The 23,023-nt window shown below is 37.9% G+C and overlaps 1 protein-coding gene across 2 annotated transcripts in view; it reads left to right on the top strand.

Moving 5' to 3' along the window:
- sh3pxd2b (SH3 and PX domains 2B) overlaps nt 1–23,023 on the top strand; it is a 67,041-nt gene that overhangs the window by 24,992 nt on the left and 19,026 nt on the right. For both annotated transcript variants that reach the window (XM_079585097.1, XM_079585098.1), the window contains exons 3-4: nt 7,757–7,832; nt 13,784–13,860. In XM_079585097.1, the coding sequence (XP_079441223.1) occupies nt 7,757–7,832; nt 13,784–13,860 (153 nt within the window). The remainder of the gene's footprint in view (nt 1–7,756; nt 7,833–13,783; nt 13,861–23,023) is intronic.

Below are 23,023 nucleotides of genomic sequence, written 5' to 3'. Positions count from 1 at the left end.
GCTGTGATCATTTTGACACAGATTGTGATTAGAAATGCAATATAATAATATAGTTAACTTCATCCTATCTTCAGTACTGCATTTAAACTAGTGGTGTTTGAATGTAAACAAATAGTTGTCATTCACTACCATGGGCTGACTCATATTTATTAGTCTGTGTTGTCTCTATCATATGACGCATGTGACTGCTTTGGCGACTTCCTCAACTTTCCCTCCATTTCTCTCACTCTCTGCCGCTTGTCTTTCTTCCATGAAGCATGAGTTGTTGAGAAACTCTTGTGCTGATGCAGCAATGAGGCAGGGCATGCAGAGAGTGAATACGACAACCACTCATGCATTTCAATAGTGAATCAGATCGTATGATAGTCATCTGAATGTGGTTACGCTGTTTAATTTTTTTTTCTCTGTATTTGGGGGGTTTTGCAAATGGTGGAAGATACATTTTCATCCACAACACAAATTTTTGGGATTGTGAGTTTTAACTAGTATTTGATTAATGGCATCACAGTGAAGAAGTTCAATTAATCTTTAATAGCATAATTTTATCAGATAGCCTAATATCAATCTATGTTCCCTAAATGCATGTTCAGGACATGCATGCAAGTATTCTTTAGCATACTTTAAAAAAAGTTAGGGTTAGCTAAAATAATTTACCTAACAAAATCATTAAGTGCAAAATGAATGTAATGTTTTCTGAGACTCAGTCGCATGCTATTTACAATTACATTAAAATGTAGTAGAAGCAGGACTTAAGTACATCTACATATGTCATTTTTACTTCCATTGTCTTTAGAAATATGTTAAAGTATGTGTACTGACGAGCATTCGGGGTAATATACTGCCTTGCACACCAATCATTCGTTGGCACAATTTCAACTAGTAAATATATAAATCATGCAGGCTGTAACGGTTTTGTTTATTGTCATGTTTGTGGTTTCACTGTCTTTGGTTTTTGCATTCAGTTTGTATCTTGTTTCTCTGCCTTGTTTATTGTATCCCTAGTCATGTTAATTATTAGTTCCCTTGTTTCAGGTGTGTTGCCTTGTTAGTTCGTTTGGTCCCTCTCGTTGTTCTCATTTGCCCCAGCTGTGTCTCGTTCCCTCATTGTGTATTTAAACCCTGTGTGCTCTTTTGTTCCTTGTCAGTTATTGTATGTTTGTACGCTCCACGAGTATCTTTGTGTTCTGAGTTTACCCAAGTTTGTATATTAAAGTCTGCTGCATTTAGATCCGACTACCGCCTTTGCTTCCACACAATTCATGACACAGGCAACATGCATATAAATATATTTGTAATTACAAATTTTTAATGATCGAGTTGCAATTAAAACACACACATACACTACAGTTAAAATTAAACAACACGTCAAACTAAGTGGATTTTGAAGCATGACAAAGGATTATGTTTTAAAAGGTTCTTTAAAGTAAACATTTAATTTGACATTACAAAGTGCTCTTTTTAAATTTTTTACAGTGTCCTTGTTACACATTGCATGTGCTTACTATTGAAATACCAATTTATGCATAATTGCATGCAACTAAACCTAAATCAAACCCTAAGTACATGTTAATTAATATCACTCAGTATTTAAATGTATAGTTACACTGTAACAAGGACACTTTAAAATAAATTGTAACCAAACATAGTCATGAAAGTTTACTCTCTTTTAAATACCTATAGGCCTAAGTGGCCTTTTATTTCCTTAATATTATATGATCTGCAATTACTTTTAAGATTTAAAGTACTCAACTGCACTTTGAATACAATTAAGTGTACTTCTTTTTCACAAGGGATAAAAAGTGTGGACACATCTACTCATTCTTAATTATTACTTTCCCCACATTTTACAGTAATAGTATAAATATTACGAAATGCCACAGATAGAGGTAGGGTTATTATTATTATTATTATTATTATGTTGTGAACAAAAAGTTCAAACAAACTCTAAAATATAGTATATTTAAGCTGTGAATTTATATATCTGGACACCATTTCAACCGACCAGTTTTGTGAAGATATTTGTGTGTAGACACATTTTAGATTTGCCCACAAACCTCATTTTAAAGCAAGTTTTTGAGATCATGATAAACATACATTCCTCTGTATGTCAGCAGCTTACTCAAGTTTTGCTGAACACGAGCTCAGGCGTGGCTCTCAGACATATGGATGTGATTAGCATATGTGAACTCCAGAGAGACGCATGTCTGCTCTTCACATCAGATTAGACGCCTGTCATGTGGGAAGGGGTTTTCTCTTTGTTCAGCTGAAGAAGAACTGATTGTATGGATTTATCATAAAGGAATTTCAATTCTTCCTATAAACAACATTTACTGGAATCATGTCCTTGCCAGCTTTTACTTGTTCTCTTCTCAGTTCCTCACATGCATTGCTGTTACTCTGAGGGTCTTTTATTGAAAACACTGGGTCTTATATTCACTAATAATTATTCAAACTATTCATATTTATATGCATAGGAGAACTTCTCACAAAAATAAATTAGCCTAATTCACAAAACGTACTTACGCACATGAATTTGTTCTTAACCTTGTTCTAATGTTAATGAATTTGAAGTATTCTAAATGAGCAAGGTTATTAATTTGCATATAACACGCCAAACCATTTCCAGATAAGGGTTTTATGCTCAGCCTTTCATCACTCTCAGCAAACCGAGGATGCTCTCTAAAGAAGCTCTTTAGCTTGAGAGCAAGAACCTCGAGCAATGGCAGGTAAACACTCTTTATACTGACCCAGGTGACAGACCTCTGACACCAATTGTACATACAGTACATGTAGAGAAACGTCTCCGCTCAAGCTGTAATGCACGTGTCTGTAAGGCCACCCTGAGTTTGTAATATTTACGTACATGTGGTTTCTGTTGTTCCTTCCGTTTTCCCTGGAAATTTATATTACATTTCAGAATCAAAGTTGTTTATGAATCATGATTTGTTTGTGGAAATGTGTATGCAGGGTTAGTGGATAAAATATTAGTAGTAGTAGTTGGTTCACCCAGTGTCATTATTTTCCAAATATGTCAAGTCGTTCCAAACCTGTATGACTTTCCTGCTTTTGTAGACCAAGACAGTAGTTCTTTTGTAGAATGCAGACACTGTTTATTTCCACAAAAAAGAGAAGAGGAATGGAAGTGTCACAAATAGTCATAAATTGAAACCAAGGTTAACTAAAAAACTCTTTGCAGTTGTTGTCAATTTTGATTTGCACTTACCAGCGTAAGAACCAGTGACTTATGGAATCGTTGACATAAAGCGTGGCTTGATGCGTCTCTTGACTCAGCATATTTTGAAGTCACAAAAGGGAATGATGTTTGAAATGTACAGGGGTACTCAGTAGGTGCACTCAGTCATTTTTTGCAAAAGAAAAAGTGTTATACATAAATTCATTAAAATTATGTACACTCGCATGAGATGAGGAATTCAGACATACAGTATTAGTCTTCTAGAAGAAGCAGTTTTCCTTTTCATGTAGATATGATGCATTAAAGGGATGGTTCGGAGTAAAATCAACCTAGGGTCCTTTGCACCATGACCTCGAGCCAAAAGCTTTTTTCCCTTGGTCGAACATTATTAAAGTTCGAGCTTATTTAGAGATATCAGCCGATAGTGCAGGCGCTAATGGATCCAAGGTGTTATCTGGTAAATTACCGCACTAAAAAATGCCCGGGATGGTACCAAACTTCTACAGTAGTACAAATAGGTTCTGTACTCCTAAAACGAGGCATTGGAAAGTTTGCAAGTACATCAGGAGTTTATTTAAATAACACTTGCCTGCCGGCTCATGCTACCGCTAACCCGGACGTCGAGGTCACTTCCGTGATTTGGGGAAAGCCGTAAAAGTCCTGTCAGAAAGCGATGCATAAGGAAGGAAAACTGCGGCTTTACCGACTCAAGCTCAACGGCTCTGGCCGAGCTGTGATATAAACTAAACGCTATTGCCTATCTTTAAAAAGGGGAGGGGCTGATTGATATGCCCCGCCCTTAACACATTGAATAATGCTGCGGGTATCATGGCACTTTGGTGGGCCTTTAATATTAATCCAAAAAAAGAGAAAATCACTTACACTTCACTGAATAACTTTAATAAGAATCCGTGTATATAGAATTTATACTGTGAAGTTTTATATTTACGTTTGTTTATTAAATTTCTTACTGAAAAAATAAACCACTGTTTATTTCATTTGTATATTATATTGTTTTTGTAGTGTGCACCATTTTTCTTATTTCTAATAACAAGGATAAAATAATAAAATATAGATTTTCATCTTCACACCCTACTTTGGCCTAAATGGTCTTTTTTCTTTTATATTTTGTTAACCTGTAAGGCTAAATTTTTAAAATAGGGAAATTAGTTGGCTGTACTTCTCAGTCACTTGCAAAATAGTAAAACCAACATGAACATCAATCGTGAATCTTGAGTTTCCTGAGAAAACCAAATCGTAATATGATATTTTTGCCATATCGCCCACCCCTATTACTTACTACTCAAGCATAAACATAAATTTATATCTAAAAAAAAAACAAGCAACCTATAAAGTAACTATTACTGTAACAAAAGACACAATACTAAAGACACAACATGTCTGTCACAATGTAGTAAACTGGCACAACCCAAACAAGCATGAAGACCACGGTTAAGCAATATGTAAACGTGGCTGCTTTAAAGATGTTCATATCAAATATAGTTTCCATTTGTTTTGCAATCTTTGTAACATTACATAATTTCCATACTTCTATTTGTTTTATTGAATTTACTGAAATGTTGAAAATAGTATTGAAGGATGAGTACCTGTGTCCTATTTTTTTACTGGTAGTGTTTGTAAAATTTAAAAATAGCATTATTAAAATCGAAGCCATTTATATGACTCTCAGGCCTGCTGAAGTCTAGTACACTGTGCCGGAGACCACTGGTCTACGAAGTCTTTTGCATTATGAAGCTTTCAAGTTTGATTTTTGAAGCCGTTCTGTGGAGCTATAAAGTGAACTCTCAGAAGAGGCAGACGCTGCTCTGTAATGGACCCATGCAGATCGTTTGTCTGCGAAAGAGTTTCATCAACGTGCCGTCATTCAGATGCTGCTGAGTCACAGTAGAAGACATTGTTCCTTCGCTTAATGAATTGGCCAACAACAGTAAAAGCTTTGTCTGGCAGAATGACAGTCTCTCTTTGCTTCGTCATTAGTCTCGAAAACACACGAGTGAGAACTACGGCACTATTAATGTTTAACTTTTAAATGTGTCACTGCATTCCTTTAGTGCTGTTTACGGCAAAAGTGTATGTTAAAAAATAGTGAAGCTTTCGATTTTCATTACATCTGTTGTTTTTATTTGTTCAGTTAGACTTACATCATGCAGTTCCCCTCGGCCATTTGCAACTCATTACACATGCTGCATAAGTCATCATTATATTTATGAGCAAAATTAATCGCACAACATAATTATGTGATCTGAAATGCCAAACTTTGGCTCATTGGAAAAACTTGCCTCAACCTAGATTTTTGTTAAACTCAATAACATAGCTATACATACAGTTTCAGTGTTTTTCACACAAATGATGATTACAGGGGTAGATTATCAATCTTATGCACCTTATTCCTGACGACCGCACTGCGTGTTGAATTATGGGTAGCACTTCCGGTTTGGGGAACTTCCATTCAAAAACGCTGAAACTAATCATTTCAAATCATAAGGTTGCCCTACAAATAAAGCTGATCCATCAGATTGACTGGATGAGCTGTCAGTTTCCCTTCATGATTTATTTTCAGGCATCATGAGAATAACGTTGTACTTGGTATTTTAACGTGATGTTATAACAGGAATATCTACGGCAAGAGCTCTTTTCAGTCACTGCTTTCTTTTCCTCGTGATTATTTTCTTATTTCCCTTTGGAATCCGCTGTAAAAGTATGAAAAAGGACAACATATACTGCACACTTGTGGTCTGTTCTCCCGAATTTTTACGGTATATTCGATTAATAATTCAGTGGAATGCACGACAAATCTCTCGTTATCAAAATGACGGAAATCACTTTTAAATAGAATCACGTAATGCCGAAGGTAATGAACATTTTTGATTAAGGCAACATAAGTAGCATAATACAGATATTACTACAGTGATATTAAACCAAAGACTCGCGCTTTTGGGGTTATTTGTACTGTTGAAAGTACCTTGTTGATTCTTTTACACTTTCAAAGTTGAAGAGTAGATTAATGTCATCTCATTGTGACACTTTTTTAACGTATTGCGTTCATAGAGCAAGCCTTTCACGGATTGTTTACAGCTCAACGGAAGTTACACACATAATTTGCGCAAAGCATCATGGGGCATAGGAATAAGGTGGATATTTTAATGCCGATAAATCTAATTCAAAGTTTTATATAATTTTGAGATTACGAAAACAAACGTCTCCTTATTAAAAGCCATGTCCCAAGCACAATTATAATGATGTTCTTATAATTTTATGTGGCCTATATGACAGACTTGCGCTGCACATGTTGCACTTTACTGTATTTTCCTTTTTTAAGTGATTCCAATCATATTTCTAGCAATTCAAAACCATCATGTTGAACAGTGGGCATCTGAAGTGTCAGCTGAAGGAAATAATCTAATATTTAATATATTGGCCAAATTTTCTTATCAGGCTGATACCGATTAGCCTGGCTCCGCCCTCCTACGTACTTCCGCTCAATTTTCATTTTCCTTCAGAACTAGGTCTGGGTTTGCGGTGTATTCTTGGGTTTTCTCCAGTCAATTTTTTACCGGTCCAATCAGCGAACAGAGGGAGTGGCTGAGAACGATGACGTTGAGGTCGTGCGCTAGTTTGAGTCGTCATACGTCGCAACCAAACGTTAGCGATTGGTTATGGCAAATCTAGAGTGGCTCTGGGCAGATCCAATAGTTTTAAACTTCATCAGAGGACCCGCCTACAAGGAAGTTAACGCTTGTCAATGGAGAGAGGCCAGACTCTCTGTAAAAATTAAATGTACGAGAGTCTGGTAGAACCAGGCTAGATACCGAAAGCAAATCTTTAAAAGTATCGGCCGATATCTATATGGTGGCCGATATATTGTGCATCCCTACTTTTATCATAGTGCATGATATGCAAGAAGCAACGTAATATCATTTTGCAGAAATGTAGCCACAGGCACGTATTTCCAATGAGCCTGGGTTGAAGATGACAGCTTTTTTTTCACTGGTTAGCTTTATGTTGGGTATTGCATTATAAGTAAATTGTCGGGTCTTGTGGATTTCAGAACTGCTGTGCTGGAAAACGTTGCTCAGCTGATGAATCCAAGCTCTGCTATAGTCATTAGTGAATGAATGTGTAAAATGCACATATGACCTACTTTAACGTACTTTGGAAAGGCACAGGTGTGATTTCATTGGTCCGCAGCTGCTCTTGGACTGGAATAAGGGCCTGTTACCAAATCTCTACAGATGGGAGGAAAATGTTAATTGGTGCCAGCAAAGAAAAATAACGTATAGCTGCGAGTGATCATCACAGGGTATTCTGGACGAGAGGATGAACGGAGGGAGGTGTTGGGCATAAAAATGTTCCACTATGTCAGTAGATCTAGAGCACACGGAGGGGGGGAATGACCATTTGTTGAATGGATTAAAATCAGCGACTTCTTGTTCTCAATATCCAGTCAAATCCCTAATTGATTCATTCAAGTCCTGCATTACATTTTTCATCTATGAACTAAAATGAGTTGTTGATGTTATGTTTTTCTGTATTGTTTTCCAGATGGAGCTTCTGGATAAATTCCCTGTGGAAGGCGGACAGAAGGATCCAAAACGCAGAATCATTCCCTTTTTACCAGGTAAACATCATTGCAGAATGACCCTTTGCATACGGTCAAGTCAAGTCATAGACTACAGAAATACACAGATCTCATGTATGCTGTTTCTTGGTATCACTTTGCTGCTGCTTCTTGCTTTCATATAGGAAATGCTGTTAACTTGTAATTTCCTTTTTCACTATGCATATGAGTGGCTATCAGCAGTTTCTGCTACAAAGTACTGATCACTTAGTGGAAACAGGGAATCTGCCAGCAAATAGCATGGCATTTGACATATTTGGTGCCACTGTGCGTCCTTATATGTTTATTCTGACAACATAATCTAAATATTTCAGTAGGACTTTATTTTACACTCCTGTTCCTCAATTTCATAATATGTATTTATAATAGCAATTACAGTAACTGGGTTATAACTAGGTACTAACCCTGAACCTACACCTAAACCTAACCTTAACCCATGTTGTTTACAGTACTTTCTTGGGTAACTACACTGTAAGTACACATACTGTAAAATAAAGTATGCAGATTCCTACAATAAAAGTATACGTCAAGTTCATTTTAAGTAAACTTAAGTAAAGTTCCAGTATATTTTCCAAAATCTATGTTCTAGTAGTGTTCTTGTAAGTGTACTATTTCAATACTTCTTGGGACTAAATAGGCCAATGTTTTAGTTAAAAGGTGTAACAGTAGTCTTTGAGGACACAACTAGTTTTCAAGTTTTTCTTTTCCATTGTAACTACACTGTGACCTATACTATAAGAACTTATAGGTATACTGTTCTTATAGGTATTCGTTTACTAGCTATATACATCTAGTTATCTTTTAAGTTTATGAAAGTGCACTTTGAAATATTTAACTATTTAATAGTTATTATACTGAAAGTATACTTTCTTTAATTTAACTTATCATACAGTTTACTCACATTGTGAAAGCCAAATGTTTATCTGTTTTTGTTGGTTAATAACACTTGTGTATAAAAAAGTTCACCCATGTACTATTTGGCCTGGGTATACTTCATTTTCTGTGTTCTGTTTAGAGTCGCGCAAACTCGGTCCCAAACACTGTCCTAATTAAAGCTCCAACCCTAATTAAACACCTGAACAAGCTTAATCAATGTCTTCAGGGTTACTAGAAACAAAGCCACTTGAAGCCACAGATGTGCGACAAGTATGATTCAGTTTACGGCACTTCTCAGTCATTTCTATGGTTTCCGTAAACAGTCATCAACTGTCCCACAACTCTGAACCAAATTCAATGACGTTAAGGCTGTAATGTGATTGGTCACCAAGGCACACATTATTTAAGTTAGCCGTTATGCTTTCTTCAATGGAAGAGCCAAAGTCCCCATAAAATAAAATAAATTCGTTTTTTGGCTTTTAGTATGAATATGTTAATCTTACCGTTATCTATAAGCTAATGTGCTCCAAAACAATTACAAAATTCACATTTTGAAGATGCAAGCATTCAAAACTTAGTCTCTCACTTGTCAATATGGATAAATGATTTTGATGACATCACTTATTTTCTGTCCAATCAAATGCTGACAGTGTAAATATGCTTTCCATTGGGGCGAATGAAGTCTGGTTGCACGTTAGTGTCACGCGAACCACCGCATGAAAGCACAGAGCGGATCATATCGCGAGTCACGCAGACCAGAGAACATATCGGACACATTTGAATTCTGCACAGAATGCTGTACTTTAAAGCGACATGGAGGAAATTACGTCAACACATTGAATATCGTTGCGCGTTTCAAGGTACTCAGTGGGCCTTTAAGTACATCTCTAATAAGTACATGGTTATAATTCAAAACAATGTGGGCAAAATAAAATGTTAGCAGATGTCTTGTTTTAAATAAATAATAAAAACTGAGATGAAAAAGTAACTTCAGTAAGAAATGTAGTTTTGCTATGTATAATGGTTATATAATTGTTCAGTGATATCTTCCGAACTTTTTTTTTTAATTTTGGCGCAATTTTTTCTTAGTGTATTTACTAGTTGCCATATCAACACTACATTAAGTTTCGTCATGCTAGCATGCGTGTTACAACTAGCCTTGCGTTAGGTTGTGCCCCGCTCAGCCCCACAGTACTAGCAATAGTTCAGAATGTTACAGTTAGTTTGTTTAGAATGAACATCTGGCTGTAATTACGCAGGCTGGAAGGTTTGTTTGCTTGTGAATCAGACAGTCTACAAGCACCTGAATGTTGTCTTACATACCAGCTCTTTACAACCGTTTAACAAGTGTCTGGGCTTACTGACACAGCACTTTGTCACCAATCTACTCGGAAGAAACTCCTGTAATTATCTGAGCATCATGTACACACACTCAACATCCATTCGTGAGCTTTGTAAACACACTCATTGCAGTGCACCATTTAAACTATCTTTATTCTGAACCTGTCTGTCCCATGGATGATTTGGGGAAGGATAAAAAAAAGGTAACTTTAATTTAAAAAGCTATATTATAATAGCTTTAACTTTCTGATACTTATATTTTCCTAGTGCTTGGTTAAATGTATAGGCCTATATATATATATATATATATATATATATATATATATATATATATATATATATATATATATATATATATATATGCCATGATTATGTTATATTTAGTGTCTGTATGAGTTCTCGTTTGTTACTATGGTTTCTGATTAGTTCATTTTCGTTCAGCTGTTCCTGTTTAGTGTCCTCATTTACTATGTGTAGGCCTATTTATAATTTCCTTTTCCATCCGGAGCCTAAACTCCGCTAGGCTCACTCGTCCCTCCAGGTCGGCCTCTGCCGGTCGTCGCTCATCTTCCGCCATGGACTTCCGGGATTCTTCCTTCCTGCCTTACTTCCTCCGTCCTCCCCGTCATCCTCGTTCGCTTCAGCGTCGCCCCGGTCAGCCTCAGTCCCATGAGCCACCAGCTCAGCCTCAGGCTTCTAGACCATCAAAGTTGCCCTGGTCCATCTGGTGCCCTCTTCTCCGCCGGTTCCTCCACTCACCCTGGTTCCGCCGCCATCGATCACCTCTCAGGTTTCCGCTCAGCCCTTCAGCCGAAGCTCCTCCCACCATCGGCACCACCATGGTGTTTCTCTCCTACTCCTCCGGGTCGTCCCTGTCCATCACCAGCTCCACGCCCTCCTCCAAAGCCCCCTCCCTCCTCAGTTAGACATTATACGGCGCGAGGAGGACACAGCTTTCCGAGGGGGCATAATGCCACAATTATGTTCCATTTAGTTGTTCCTGTCGTTTCTATATGGGCCTTTCTTAATCTGTGTTCTTGTCTGTACTTGTGTTCTTGTGAAACGTCATCTTTTGTGGCCCAAGTACTGTCCCAATACACAAATTTGCATTTTGGCAAGAACGGTTAAAAATCCCGGAAGTGTTCTTGACACGTCCATTTTACCGAGGATGCATCGGTTGGTAACTTGTGTGAACTTGACGGCAGAAATATCCCAGCATTCATTTCGGATTTCGAGGAAGGAGAAAAAATGCAAAAAATATTGCCATTTTTACGAAAATGTGCTCAAACGTTTTCGGAAGTGAGAATCTCCATAAGCGCCTGCGTGTTAAGCCATCTGGCCATTCTGCTCACAGACTCGTGTTAACCCACAGTCAAGAGACCATGGCCTTTTACTGGTGTTTTCCCCCGCTGTTGGCTAGAGATGTACACCAACAAACAACAGAAGCAGAAGCAGAATGAAAGGTCTGTGCGGGGGTATTATTGCGCAATACCAGCAAGAACACATCGTCTCAAACTGTCAGCAGCGTTCTGTGTGCTCGTCACCTTGTGAGTTCATTCTTCCAAGAACAACTAGCGAGAGCGTCCTCCCCAAGAACACAAGTCCGTTCTTTGCATGCTTGGTTTTTGAGTTCTCGTTAGTTACTATGGTTACTGATTTGTTAATCTTCATCCTGCTGTTCCTGTTTAGTGTCCTCATTTACTATGTGTATTTAATCACTCTCTACTTCGTTGTGTGCTTTCTAAGCCACCATAAACGTGACTATAGACACACACTCACACACACACACAAACACACACAGTATATAGTAGTCAATCAGATAGTGTAGATACCTTTTTGTATCATCGCATGTTTCTATTGTGAAAGACAGTTATCAGGTTTATTATTGTCAAGTGTCCTTGTCAAACCAAAATAAGTTAAGTTAAAACACACTGTACCGCTCTCTCACACGCACAATTTAAGGCCTGTTCACACTGACAAATGTTTGTCACAAAAATTCAGTCAAATTCACATTTGATTTGTCTGTTCAGAGACTAATTCATTAAAACGGCAGATAGGCTGAATAGAAATGCAAACTTTCTGAGAGGAAGTGATGTTGTTTATAGAAAAGCAGAAATACCTGAGTTCTGGTACAGTCTGGTACACAAATCACTATTCAACTTTCAGTTGGCCAGTTTTCTTCGCAGTGCAATGGAAAAGTAATTAGAACATATCTCTGTAAAAACCTGAATATTCATCTAGGTGTAAACTGACTTTTAGCCAGTGTAAATTTCATTTCAAAAAGCATTGCTTTAGTTCAGATATTTATTTTTTAAAAAGCGCTAATGCATACAAGCTTAGGGTATGTTTACACGCCAACGATATGCTTAAAATGGAGAAGTGTTTATTTTTTCAGTTTTTCGTGTACAGACATAGTCAAAACGATCCCCATTCACACGGATCTGCGAAAAACCCTGTATTCTGGGTTGTTTATACGGAGACCGTTTTTTAAAAAACTTGCACTTTGAAACCCGTTTTCAAAAGTTTGCGTTTACAGGCACCCAAATGAACGGCCAAAACGCATAAAAAGTTGTCAGTTTTTAGTTGAAAACGGTGTCGTGTAAACAGCCACTAAGATCTATGGCCCTGGTAAAGAGATCCTCCCCTTGAAATCTGAACACAAGTGGTCACAGGAGTCACATGTAAATACCAGGTGTAAATGGTCTGTGTTGCCTTGATCATTTCCCATTCCCCTGTGTTGCCCTTCCTTCGGATGAGACGTTAAACCGAGGTCCTGACTCTCTGTGGTCATTACAAATCCCAGGATGTCCTTCGAAAAAGAGTAGGGGTGTAACCCCGGCATCCTGGCCAAATTTGCCCCATTGGCCCCTGTCCATCATAGCCTCCTAATCATCCCCATATATATATATATATATATATATATATATAAACTGATTGGCTTCATCACTGTCTCCTCTCCACCAGTAAGCTGGTGTGTGGTGGGCGTTCTGGCGCAATATGGCTGCCGTCGCATCATCCAGGTGTTTGCTGCACATTGGTGGTGGTTGAGGAGATTCCCCCTTTCTATGTGAAGCGCTTTAAGTGCCCAGAAAAGCGCTATATAAATGTAACGAATTATTATTGTTTGGATCATTACATCGTTTGAGGTGGCTGATAATACCAGGTGTTACAGGGTTTGTTGTAAATTGACCAATCCGAGGCCATTGTGAGAGGGTGTGGACTCTACCCAGCTCCACTCAGCACTTGAGGTTCGGGGCAGTAACCCAACACATTTACACATACACACCACATCACACACACACACACCAAGGTGTTTTTCAGCCTCATTCTTCTGAATGTGCCATTGCTAAAAGATCTATGACCCTAGGGCCTTGTGTGGGAGAGCCTAGTTGTTTTCCCACATGTTTCACTTTAAAAAAAAAAAGTTTTACTACATTCAGCAAAAAGGGACCACAGTATATGGTTTTAGTTCAGCAGGATATGAGTCATAAAACTTAAGAGTCTCATTTGTGTTCATTTCTTGGTATTGTTTTATGGGCCACAATCTTTGTTTGGGCAAGTTTCATGCTTGTGGTCTTCCAACATCTGATAAAATGGTCATAAAGCATCAAGGGACATTCCCAAAAGTTTCCCTTTTGCCTTTCAACCCGTCTAAAGAGTGCTGATGAATTTGAGAATGAAGATGCTGATGAATGCAGGGTGTGTTTATAATAATCCTCTTCATTTCCTAACAGGAAAGATTCTCTTCAGGAGAAGCCACATCAGAGACGTGGCCATGAAACGCCTGAAACCCATAAACGAGTACTGTAGGGTAAGTTAGACAACAGACAGTACACACAACAAACCAGCTCACCTGTGATTAGCATTATTTTTACACAATAAAATGAACACTATTAAATATTTCCATGTATAACATTTCAATGCACAGCCCAGTCCATGCTGCAGAAATCACCCTCAAATAAACATTCGGTCATCCTTTACTCACCCTCATGTCATCGTGAACCTGTATTACTGTTTTTCATCCATGGAACACAAAAGGAGAAATTTAGCAGAATGTTCAAGCTGCTCTTTTCCATACAAGGACATCAGGCCCTGTTTACACGTACATGGCTATTTTGAAAAACGGAGACATTTCCCTTAGTTTGTGCCCTTACACGCAAACGGGGAATTTGCCTCTGAATACGATTCTTTCTAAAAACTCCGGTTTACATGTTTGCATGTAATGCCTAGTTCACACTACAGGATTTTAAGCCCGATTTAAGCCCGATTTGCAAATCGTTGAGCTCGCCGACAGGTCGGGTTGTTATCGCGTGCAAATCGCGGGGGATTAGCGGCCGATGAACGCTTGCCAATCTGTTAGTATGAAAGAGCCAACAACGCATCAAAGATGCTCGCAGACGCCTCGCGGACGCGTCGCCGAGCCCAGAAAAATATCTAGCATGCTAGATATCAGGAGCTGTCGCACGACTCAACCACATGTGATGTCATGAGCTATAGCCAATCAGAGCAAGGCATGGGTTGAGGTCACTGGGAAAATACCGTTTATATACTGTCTATGGAAAATACGCAGGGTTTTTTTTTTTTTTCAGAGCAAATCATCACGCAAACAGTTTGCAGCACTAATTTCTGTCTGACGTCCATATTCAAACAAAGACTCGCGTGTTGTGTACTTGTGTTCTTCTTCGCTGGGTAGTGGCGCGCGTGCTGTATTGAGTCATTTCCGGTTCGTTTTATCGCGTGATTTTTCGTGATAAAACGTACTGGTTTGTAGACAAGATAGAATCGTTGGGTGACAGAGTTGTTGTCAACTCGTGTAGTGAGTTACCTCCTGTTGCGGATCAATCACGTTGTGTCGTGTGGTGTGAACAGCTCAACAACTTGAACACTCCTGATTTCACAGAGAGCAAGTCATGTAGTGTGAACTGCACAGTTCAGCCCGACGTTTTAAAATCCTGTAGTGTGAACTTGCCTTAAACTGAGAAAAACTGAGTTTTAGGCAGTCGACAGAACTTGCACCTGCGTCAAAAGATGTGACCTATGTTTACATTTTCATTTGGCTGTGGTGATCATGGATGCATTCAGAGTAGCAGTCGCATTTATGTTGGTGCAACCCTTTTTTTTTGTTCAAATCTTTGTTCAAAAGAGAAAGAGGAAGTGATTTGTTGCTGTTGTTGCTATTTTCGGGATTCTGATTGGCTAACGTGGGCTTGAGCTTGTCGTTACACTGCCACCTACAGGTTTGGCATGTTCTTGACGGCATATACATGGGTTCGTGTAAACGAACACTTTTCTGAAAACTGACAGGTGTGCACAATGTTATTTTTGAAAAACGCAGAGGGTGAAATGTCCATTTATGAAAATAGCCGGCCACGTGTAAACGTAGCCTTAGACAGTAGCTATGTTTCCATCCACACGTTTTTATCCGAATTAAGTGATATCAAATGAAATGCGTTCGGTCTCATCGGATTTTATCTTGATCGATATATGCCTTATGCGATAAACGCTGATGGAAACGTTATTTGCCGAATAAATAATGAATTGCATATTGTCTAGCAAAACTTTGTTCGCAAATGTTGGCTTGAATGTTGTGCGATTCAGTGCGAAAATGAATGGAAACACCTTAAAATGTCTCAAATCAATTCGATATACCAATTTGATCGCAAAACAGCACGTGACGTCATTACGCACAGGTTTTTATTTGCTTTAAAGCCGTTGGATGGAAACACACTTTCACCAGCTTTATTCGCATGAGTTTTTTTTTACCGAGCTTCAGATAATTCGATTGACAAGTGGATGGAAACTTAGCTAGTGACCAGTGACTGAAGGTCACAATAGCACCAAAATAGTAGTTCAGTGGTATATGAGCGCTACTCTACTGTGAATGGGAAGATTTTCAGTAAATAATGAAAAAATAATGTTCTTCGCTAAATTGTCTTTGATGTCCATTCGTATATTGATCTATATTACTGTTCAAAAGCTTGGGGCCAGTAAGATTTTCTTATGTTCTCAAATGCTGTATTTATTTAATCAAAACTACATGCAAAAAACAGTAATGTTGTGAATGGTTTTACAATTTGAAATAATGGTTTTGTTTTTTGATATATTTAAAATGTAATGTATTCCTGTGAGCTTAATTTTCAGCATCATTAAGTCAAGTCAAGTCAAGAATATTTGTTATTTCACAATACAGATTGTATCAAAGCAGCTTCACGGTATTAAATTAAAATAATAATAAAACGTCCATGTTTGGTAATGCTAATCAATAGTATTATTCATTGATTAATTAAATGAATATCCCCAACTGAGCAAGCCAAAGGCAACATTACTCCAGTCTTCAGTAATCCTTCATAAATCACTGATTTGTTACTCAAGACACATATCTTATTATTATTATCAATGTTGGTTAAAGAAACCATAATACAGTTTTAACGTCCATGATTCTTTAATAAACAGAAAGGTAGAAAGAACAGCATTTATTGATAGTAGAAACATTTTGTAACGTTATATATCTCTTGACTGTCCTTTTTGATAAATGTAATGCGTTAGCTGAATAAAAGATAGTGTACGTCTTGCCATCCAACATCATCTGTTCTTTGACTATTCATTTACTGAAAATCTCATTAACATCACATGTTTGACCACCAACCAAATCACAACCAAAACAATGTTCTTCTGCAAAATGCACTCAGTTTCGTTTAACCGCTAGAGGGACAAAATGTACATAGTGTACCTTTAACAATGTCATTACCATCACAAATAATATCAACAAAACTCACCACCACACATTGTACCAAAATGCATGTGAAGGTCGTTCAGACCTTTATTCCAGAACGTGATGATTTTTTTAAATAAATGAAAAATGTTCAAGATTTCAAGTCAAAAAGGATCCCTAAGAGTATGTTCACCCTTATATCCTCCTGTGTCGTGTAAAGAGCAGATTCAGGGCTTTTCAGAGATACCAAATGTTTGGAGGTTTAACCATGAAAACAATGTCTTTTTGGTCTTTAAAAATGTATGAGATTAATTTAGGGATCAAATGTAGCACTCTTATGGAAATATGATAATATATTGTAATTATAATTTACTGTAGAGGACATCAGGATTAAATCATGTTTATCAGGCATTCTGGGAGACACAACAAGTGAATTATACATCAATATTCCTATGCAATATTAGATATTATTATTAAAATGTTGATAATTATTACTCCAATTATTACACTTATTTTTTCATTAAACGTTGCTCTAAGAACACATTAATGTGCAAATTAGATACAGTGTATACATTACATTGGGAATATTAATTTATGGCCATTTTACCCACATATTGCATAAAGTAAAATGGTGTATCAATGCATTCCGTTATATCTTTCATAACATAGTTGAGAATAATTTTTATACAAATTTTGGTTAAAAAAAATCCTGAAACCCCTAAATGTATTGGTGATTTGAAAAATAAATCTCATTGTTTTTGCCTATAGATATAATTTCATGTCATTTTATTTTTTAAACAATGGAGTCCTGGTGTCCACTACAGAGGACATACCATAACATATGAATAAAATATAATTTTAATAATTATATATATATATTTTTTTTTACCATTTGTTTCTTATGCTCTAAAACAATGTGATGACATGAAGAAAAAAAAGTTCTGGGTCTCAGGAGGATATGAATTATTTCATAAAAATGTTTTTTACTCGTCCTTTTAGCTGTTGGAGGGTATGGGAAAAAAAAAGTTGGTCTGAACAGACGCATTAACAGTCATTACAGCAAATAGTCACAAATTGATATCGTTCTGAATATATTTGTCTAGGTGTAAACTGACCTTTAGCCAGTGTAAATTTCATTTCAAAAAGCATAGCTTCAGTTATTTGTAACAAACTGGCCTTTATAAGACGTTTACAGAGATTTGTCAATGAGGCAAGCAGGAACCAGGAGTAGCTTGACTTTCAGAAAGATCAAATATTAATTCTACAACTTCAGATCAGTTTTTATACGGTGGTCTGCTGTGTGACTTGAATTGCCTCAACATGAAAGACTCTTCTGTCTTAAGTGACTGTTGGGCTTTTGGTAGACGGGTTAAGAGGGAAAAAAAGCCAGGAATCCACATTTGGCAGCGTAATGTCTTCTTTAGGGCAGGGGTTTGGAGCTGCGCTGAGCTAGCCTTCGTCAGCACATCATGGCTTTTTGTTGACTTTTTAAAGGGCTGTTTCCAACGGAAACTGTATTTTAAAATGTTGCTTTAAGTGTTTTTCTTTTTTTAAGGTGGCTGTGTGAGCGGTCATGATCTGTGACTCGTTTTAAGCTCTTTTCCTCTCTCATTAGACACGTTTGTCTGTAACTGTGTCATCGTCAGCTGATGAATCAGTGCTGTTGTGGTTGGCTATAGGAAATGATGCCTACATTAAGGTGCATACATTAAGAAGAAGAAAAAAACATATACCGGTAGTTAGATCATTGATCTGAGTCTGAGTCTTATGAGAGTTATTTTAGACAGTCAGTTTTATTTGAACCCCAAATAACTGACACCTGTGTTTGGAAGAATGTCCTGCATCTTCTGCAGTATTGATTTCAACATTGTTGTAGTCTTCGTAATTATGAAAATATGTAAATGAATGTCTTTTAAATTGAATTTGATTGTTTTTTGTATTAAAACTGAAGGATTATCCGCTACATACATGCGTTATGTTCTATATAGTATACATATGTGTGGTATGAATGAAATCCTGATGTACTGTATCCACCATGTTGTCATTGTCTTGTGATTTACGGTATCAGTGTTGTTACACAACTGCCATTCACAACTCCTGTCCATCAAATCGCACACTCGTGTGGGAAGCAGTAGGTCATCTTTTATGAATACTATGAACTCAGACATGTTACTCATTTCACATACTTTTTTTCGCCTTCTATTTGTGTGTGTGAAGTTGGCACATTCAGATGCAGGGTTTATCCTTTCGGTTAGCATGCTAACTAATTATTATGCTAAGATTTAGGGTACGTTTACAACGACAACAATGTACTAAAAACAAAAAGGTTTGTCCTTCGCGCTTTTCACGTACAGACGACAACGTTGTCATATTGATCCACAACCGTTGTCACGGATCAGCAAAAATAAAATGCTGTATTCTGCTGCCAGGCCAGTAGTTGGCGATGTCACTTTGTAAAGTAACACTACGCGCTTATAGACTGAACAAATATGTATGTGCATGATCACAGTTTTCACAAATTTACGTTTTTGTTGTTTACACAGAGATGATAACGGTATAATTTTCAAAAACGTTAGAAACTTTTAAAAGTTTGAGTTTTCAGGCCCCCAATTTGCAGTTGTGGTGTAAATGAACGGCCAAAACGCATACAATTTTTCAGTTTTTAGTTGAAAAAAGAGTTTGATATGCCCTGTCTGTATAGAGAGCTGAAGTCCCTCCCCTTCCGGTGGACCATGGGACCTTATTTCGGAAAAATAATATTGTATGGTAGTCAATGGCGAGAGACAACAAATATTTTGGCTCGTTTGAATTGTGCCCTGAATTACACATATGACGTTTGTCAATTTCAAAGATACATTTTAAAGTCAAGAAAGTCGCAGTTTGATGTAAAACTGTTGAGGTATAAGACTGTGGAAATACGTAATTACAAAGACTACAAACCCAAAAGGCGCACATGTGACGTCATACCTTTTCACTCAATGAATGAAGCTAACTTTACTGAAGCTAACTTTACTGAAGATAACTTTACTGAAGCTAACTTTACTGAGGCTAACTTTACTGAAGCTAAATCTACTGAAGCTAACTTTACTGAAGCTAACTTTACTGAAGCTAACTTTACTGAAGCTAACTCTACTGAAGCTAACTTTACTGAGGCTAACTTTACTGAAGCTAACTTTACTGAAGCTAACTTTACTGAGGCTAACTTTACTGAAGCTAACTTTACTGAGGCTAACTTTACTGAAGCTAACTCTACTGAAGCTAACTTTACTGAAGCTAACTTTACTGAAGCTAACTTTACTGAAGCTAACTTTACTGAAGCTAACTATACTGAAGCTAACTTTACTGAAGCTAACTTTACTGAAGCTAACTTTACTGAAGCTAACTTTACTGAAGACTTTACTGAAGCTAACTTTACTGAAGCTAACTTTACTGAGGCTAACTTTACTGAAGCTAACTTTACTGAAGCTAACTTTACTGAGGCTAACTTTACTGAGGCTAACTTTACTGAAGCTAACTTTACTGAAGCTAACTCTACTGAAGCTAACTTTACTGAAGCTAACTTTACTGAAGCTAACTCTACTGAAGCTAACTCTACTGAAGCTAACTCTACTGAAGCTAACTCTACTGAAGCTAACTCTACTGAAGCTAACTCTACTGAAGCTAACTCTACTGAAGCTAACTTTACTGAAGCTAACTTTACTGAAGCTTTACTGAAGCTAACTTTACTGAAGCTAACTTTACTGAAGCTAACTTTACTGAAGCTAACTTTACTGAAGCTGACTTTACTGAAGCTAACTTTACTGAAGCTAACTTTACTGAAGCTAACTTTACTGAAGCTAACTTTACTGAAGCTAACGTCTGTCATGTTTTCTATAGGGATCTCCCAGTCACGTGACCCCTAGCCGCGTGTCAGCCATTTTGACGGAATACATCCGTCAGCTACTCAGTGCAGTGATGCGCGGGTCAATGTATAAACAACCCGCGCCCGACCGACGTTTTCAACTAACCCGCCAGCAACTCGGACCGCAAAAAAGAAAGAAAGAAAATTTTGTACCCGACCCGCTTCCTGGCCCGCATTTATTTTAAATAGCGAGTAAATGCTCATAGTAGCGTCATTGGGCCATAGACGTAGGAACTAGGGGTGCGGGTGCAGCATTTTTCTGAATGCTGTATGATATCGCCTAGTGTTATGTAATAAAGGCTTGATTTATTTATTTCGTTTCATTTTCTTAACAATTAAGATGCTGCATGTGTTTATCCAGTCTAATCGAAGTGTGCGTCTCTCCCCCGACTTTCCCAACAAAAATCCCGCCCGCCCCCTCTCAGAAAATACATAAAACTGACATTACTGAGCGTTTAAAAGTAGCTTATTAAAATTGCACAACGGCATTGTTCAGTTCAACGTGTTGGGAAACCGGGCATTTTGTCCCGCGTCAGCTTTTATTCAAAAGTTCAACCGCTCAACATTAAAAAGGTAAATAAGGATTTCCCACTTGCATCTCTCCTGTAAAAGGAGAATTAGGAATCATAGATCCATATGAAGCACCACAAGTTCTTTTTACAGGCAATAAATGTGTAGAAAAACTTCCTGACATTGAGTTCGGTGACATTTACAGCTACTCACGTCCCATCACGCTACACCGGAGCTTTAAAAGCATACACAAGCTTAACGTTAGCAGGCTATCGGTATCACGAGTTCGGCTGGGTCAGCAACTCTTTTATTTGGACGCCAGTGGGGAAGGATTTTTCAATCATCACCGCAAAAGTTGGTCTATGTATTTTTATAACCAAATTATAGTGACGTTACCTGTAATAATCTTTAAACTGAGTTTACAGGGGAAAACACAAAACAAAATCACCTGTTTATTGCCATCAACCACTTGTTTCTCCGTTTTATTTCTTTTGGGATACGGTACAAAGATATTCCTTTTATATGATCACGTATCTGATCGCATCCAACTGCACAGCATCGCTCGGGCATGATAGGAATATTTCGCGACGAGCTGTAGTATCACCGGCGGTTTAGCATTTTCTATTCCGTCAAGATGGCTGCTCCAAATGGCGTGACGTCACGCGGGACGTCCCTATAGTCTTACGTTATAATCGTAACGTTACGCTGTGATGCCTGAGTGTGTTGTACCAGACTGCACACACACGAGCAACGGTGACGTATAGTGTGAGACGAGAGATGTAGTTCATTGAGTGATTTTCACATAAAACTAAACGTTACTCTTCTGTTTTATGACAAACTGCGACTTTCTTGACGTTCATAATTATCTTTTAAATTGACAAACATCATATGTGTAATTCAGGGCACAATTCAGACGGAATAAAAAGATAAGTTGTCTCTCGCCATTGACTACCATATATATTTTTTCGGAAATAAGGTCCCATGAGCCGGAAGCGGAGGGGCGGGACTTAGGCTCTCTATTCAGGGCAGTCTGTATTCACTAGTTTCCTTGGTTACTATTGATGTTACGCACCTGTCTCAGTTTCTGTTCATCAGCCTGCCTTGTGTATTAAGCCTTCAGTTCTTCGTTCTGTGTTAATTCGCCTTTGGCTAAGCCACACCCTAGAATGTAGATTGACCAATCACAGCGCAGCCAGGAACGACCCTCCCACAGAGGTCCGACACTTTTTCACAGCGCTCCATTGACTTTAACACAGGCGTCTCACATTTTTGGTCTCGGCAGGCTATTACCGTCGTAGTTTTATCAAAAATATGGTTAACCGTTGTGCCTGGGGCATTTGTAACACAGATACACGTTTCCCAGAGAGGTTGGAGGGGGGTGTCCGTTTTTCCCTTCCCAAAACCGAAGTCAAATCCTGACAAGTGTCGTCTTTGGATTAAACTGTGTGGACGTCCTCAGTCAGTGAAACCCCTCAAGGATCAACAAACACTTTTGCTCTAAGATACATTTAGCTTTTAACCTTACTGTGAAGTTATACTAGTTAGACAGTTTTATGCTGGTTTAGGTTATGATTTCGGTCCTCTACCCTAATTGTTGATACGCTAGCACACGCTGCTAATAAATACAACTTTATACTCGCGTAGTCCGTTTGCTTTGTAATAACGATTACAGAAGTGAATATACCCAGCTTTGCATGAACAGTGTTGCTCTTGATATTGTGAGTCCCAGCCTCCGTCTCCATTAGGATATGCGGTGGTTCATTTTTTGACTGTGACCGTTATGCTTTTGCCTCTATTTGGATCTTGTTGTTGTTTGCGTTTCTCCGGTATGTCTTGAATATAGCCTTCGAA

This window comes from Phoxinus phoxinus (assembly GCF_949152265.1).
Source record: "Phoxinus phoxinus genome assembly, chromosome: 17".
Taxonomy (NCBI): Eukaryota; Metazoa; Chordata; class Actinopteri; order Cypriniformes; family Leuciscidae; genus Phoxinus; species Phoxinus phoxinus.
Note: the sequence above shows the minus strand (reverse complement) of the source record. Positions and strands in the feature narration are given on the sequence as shown.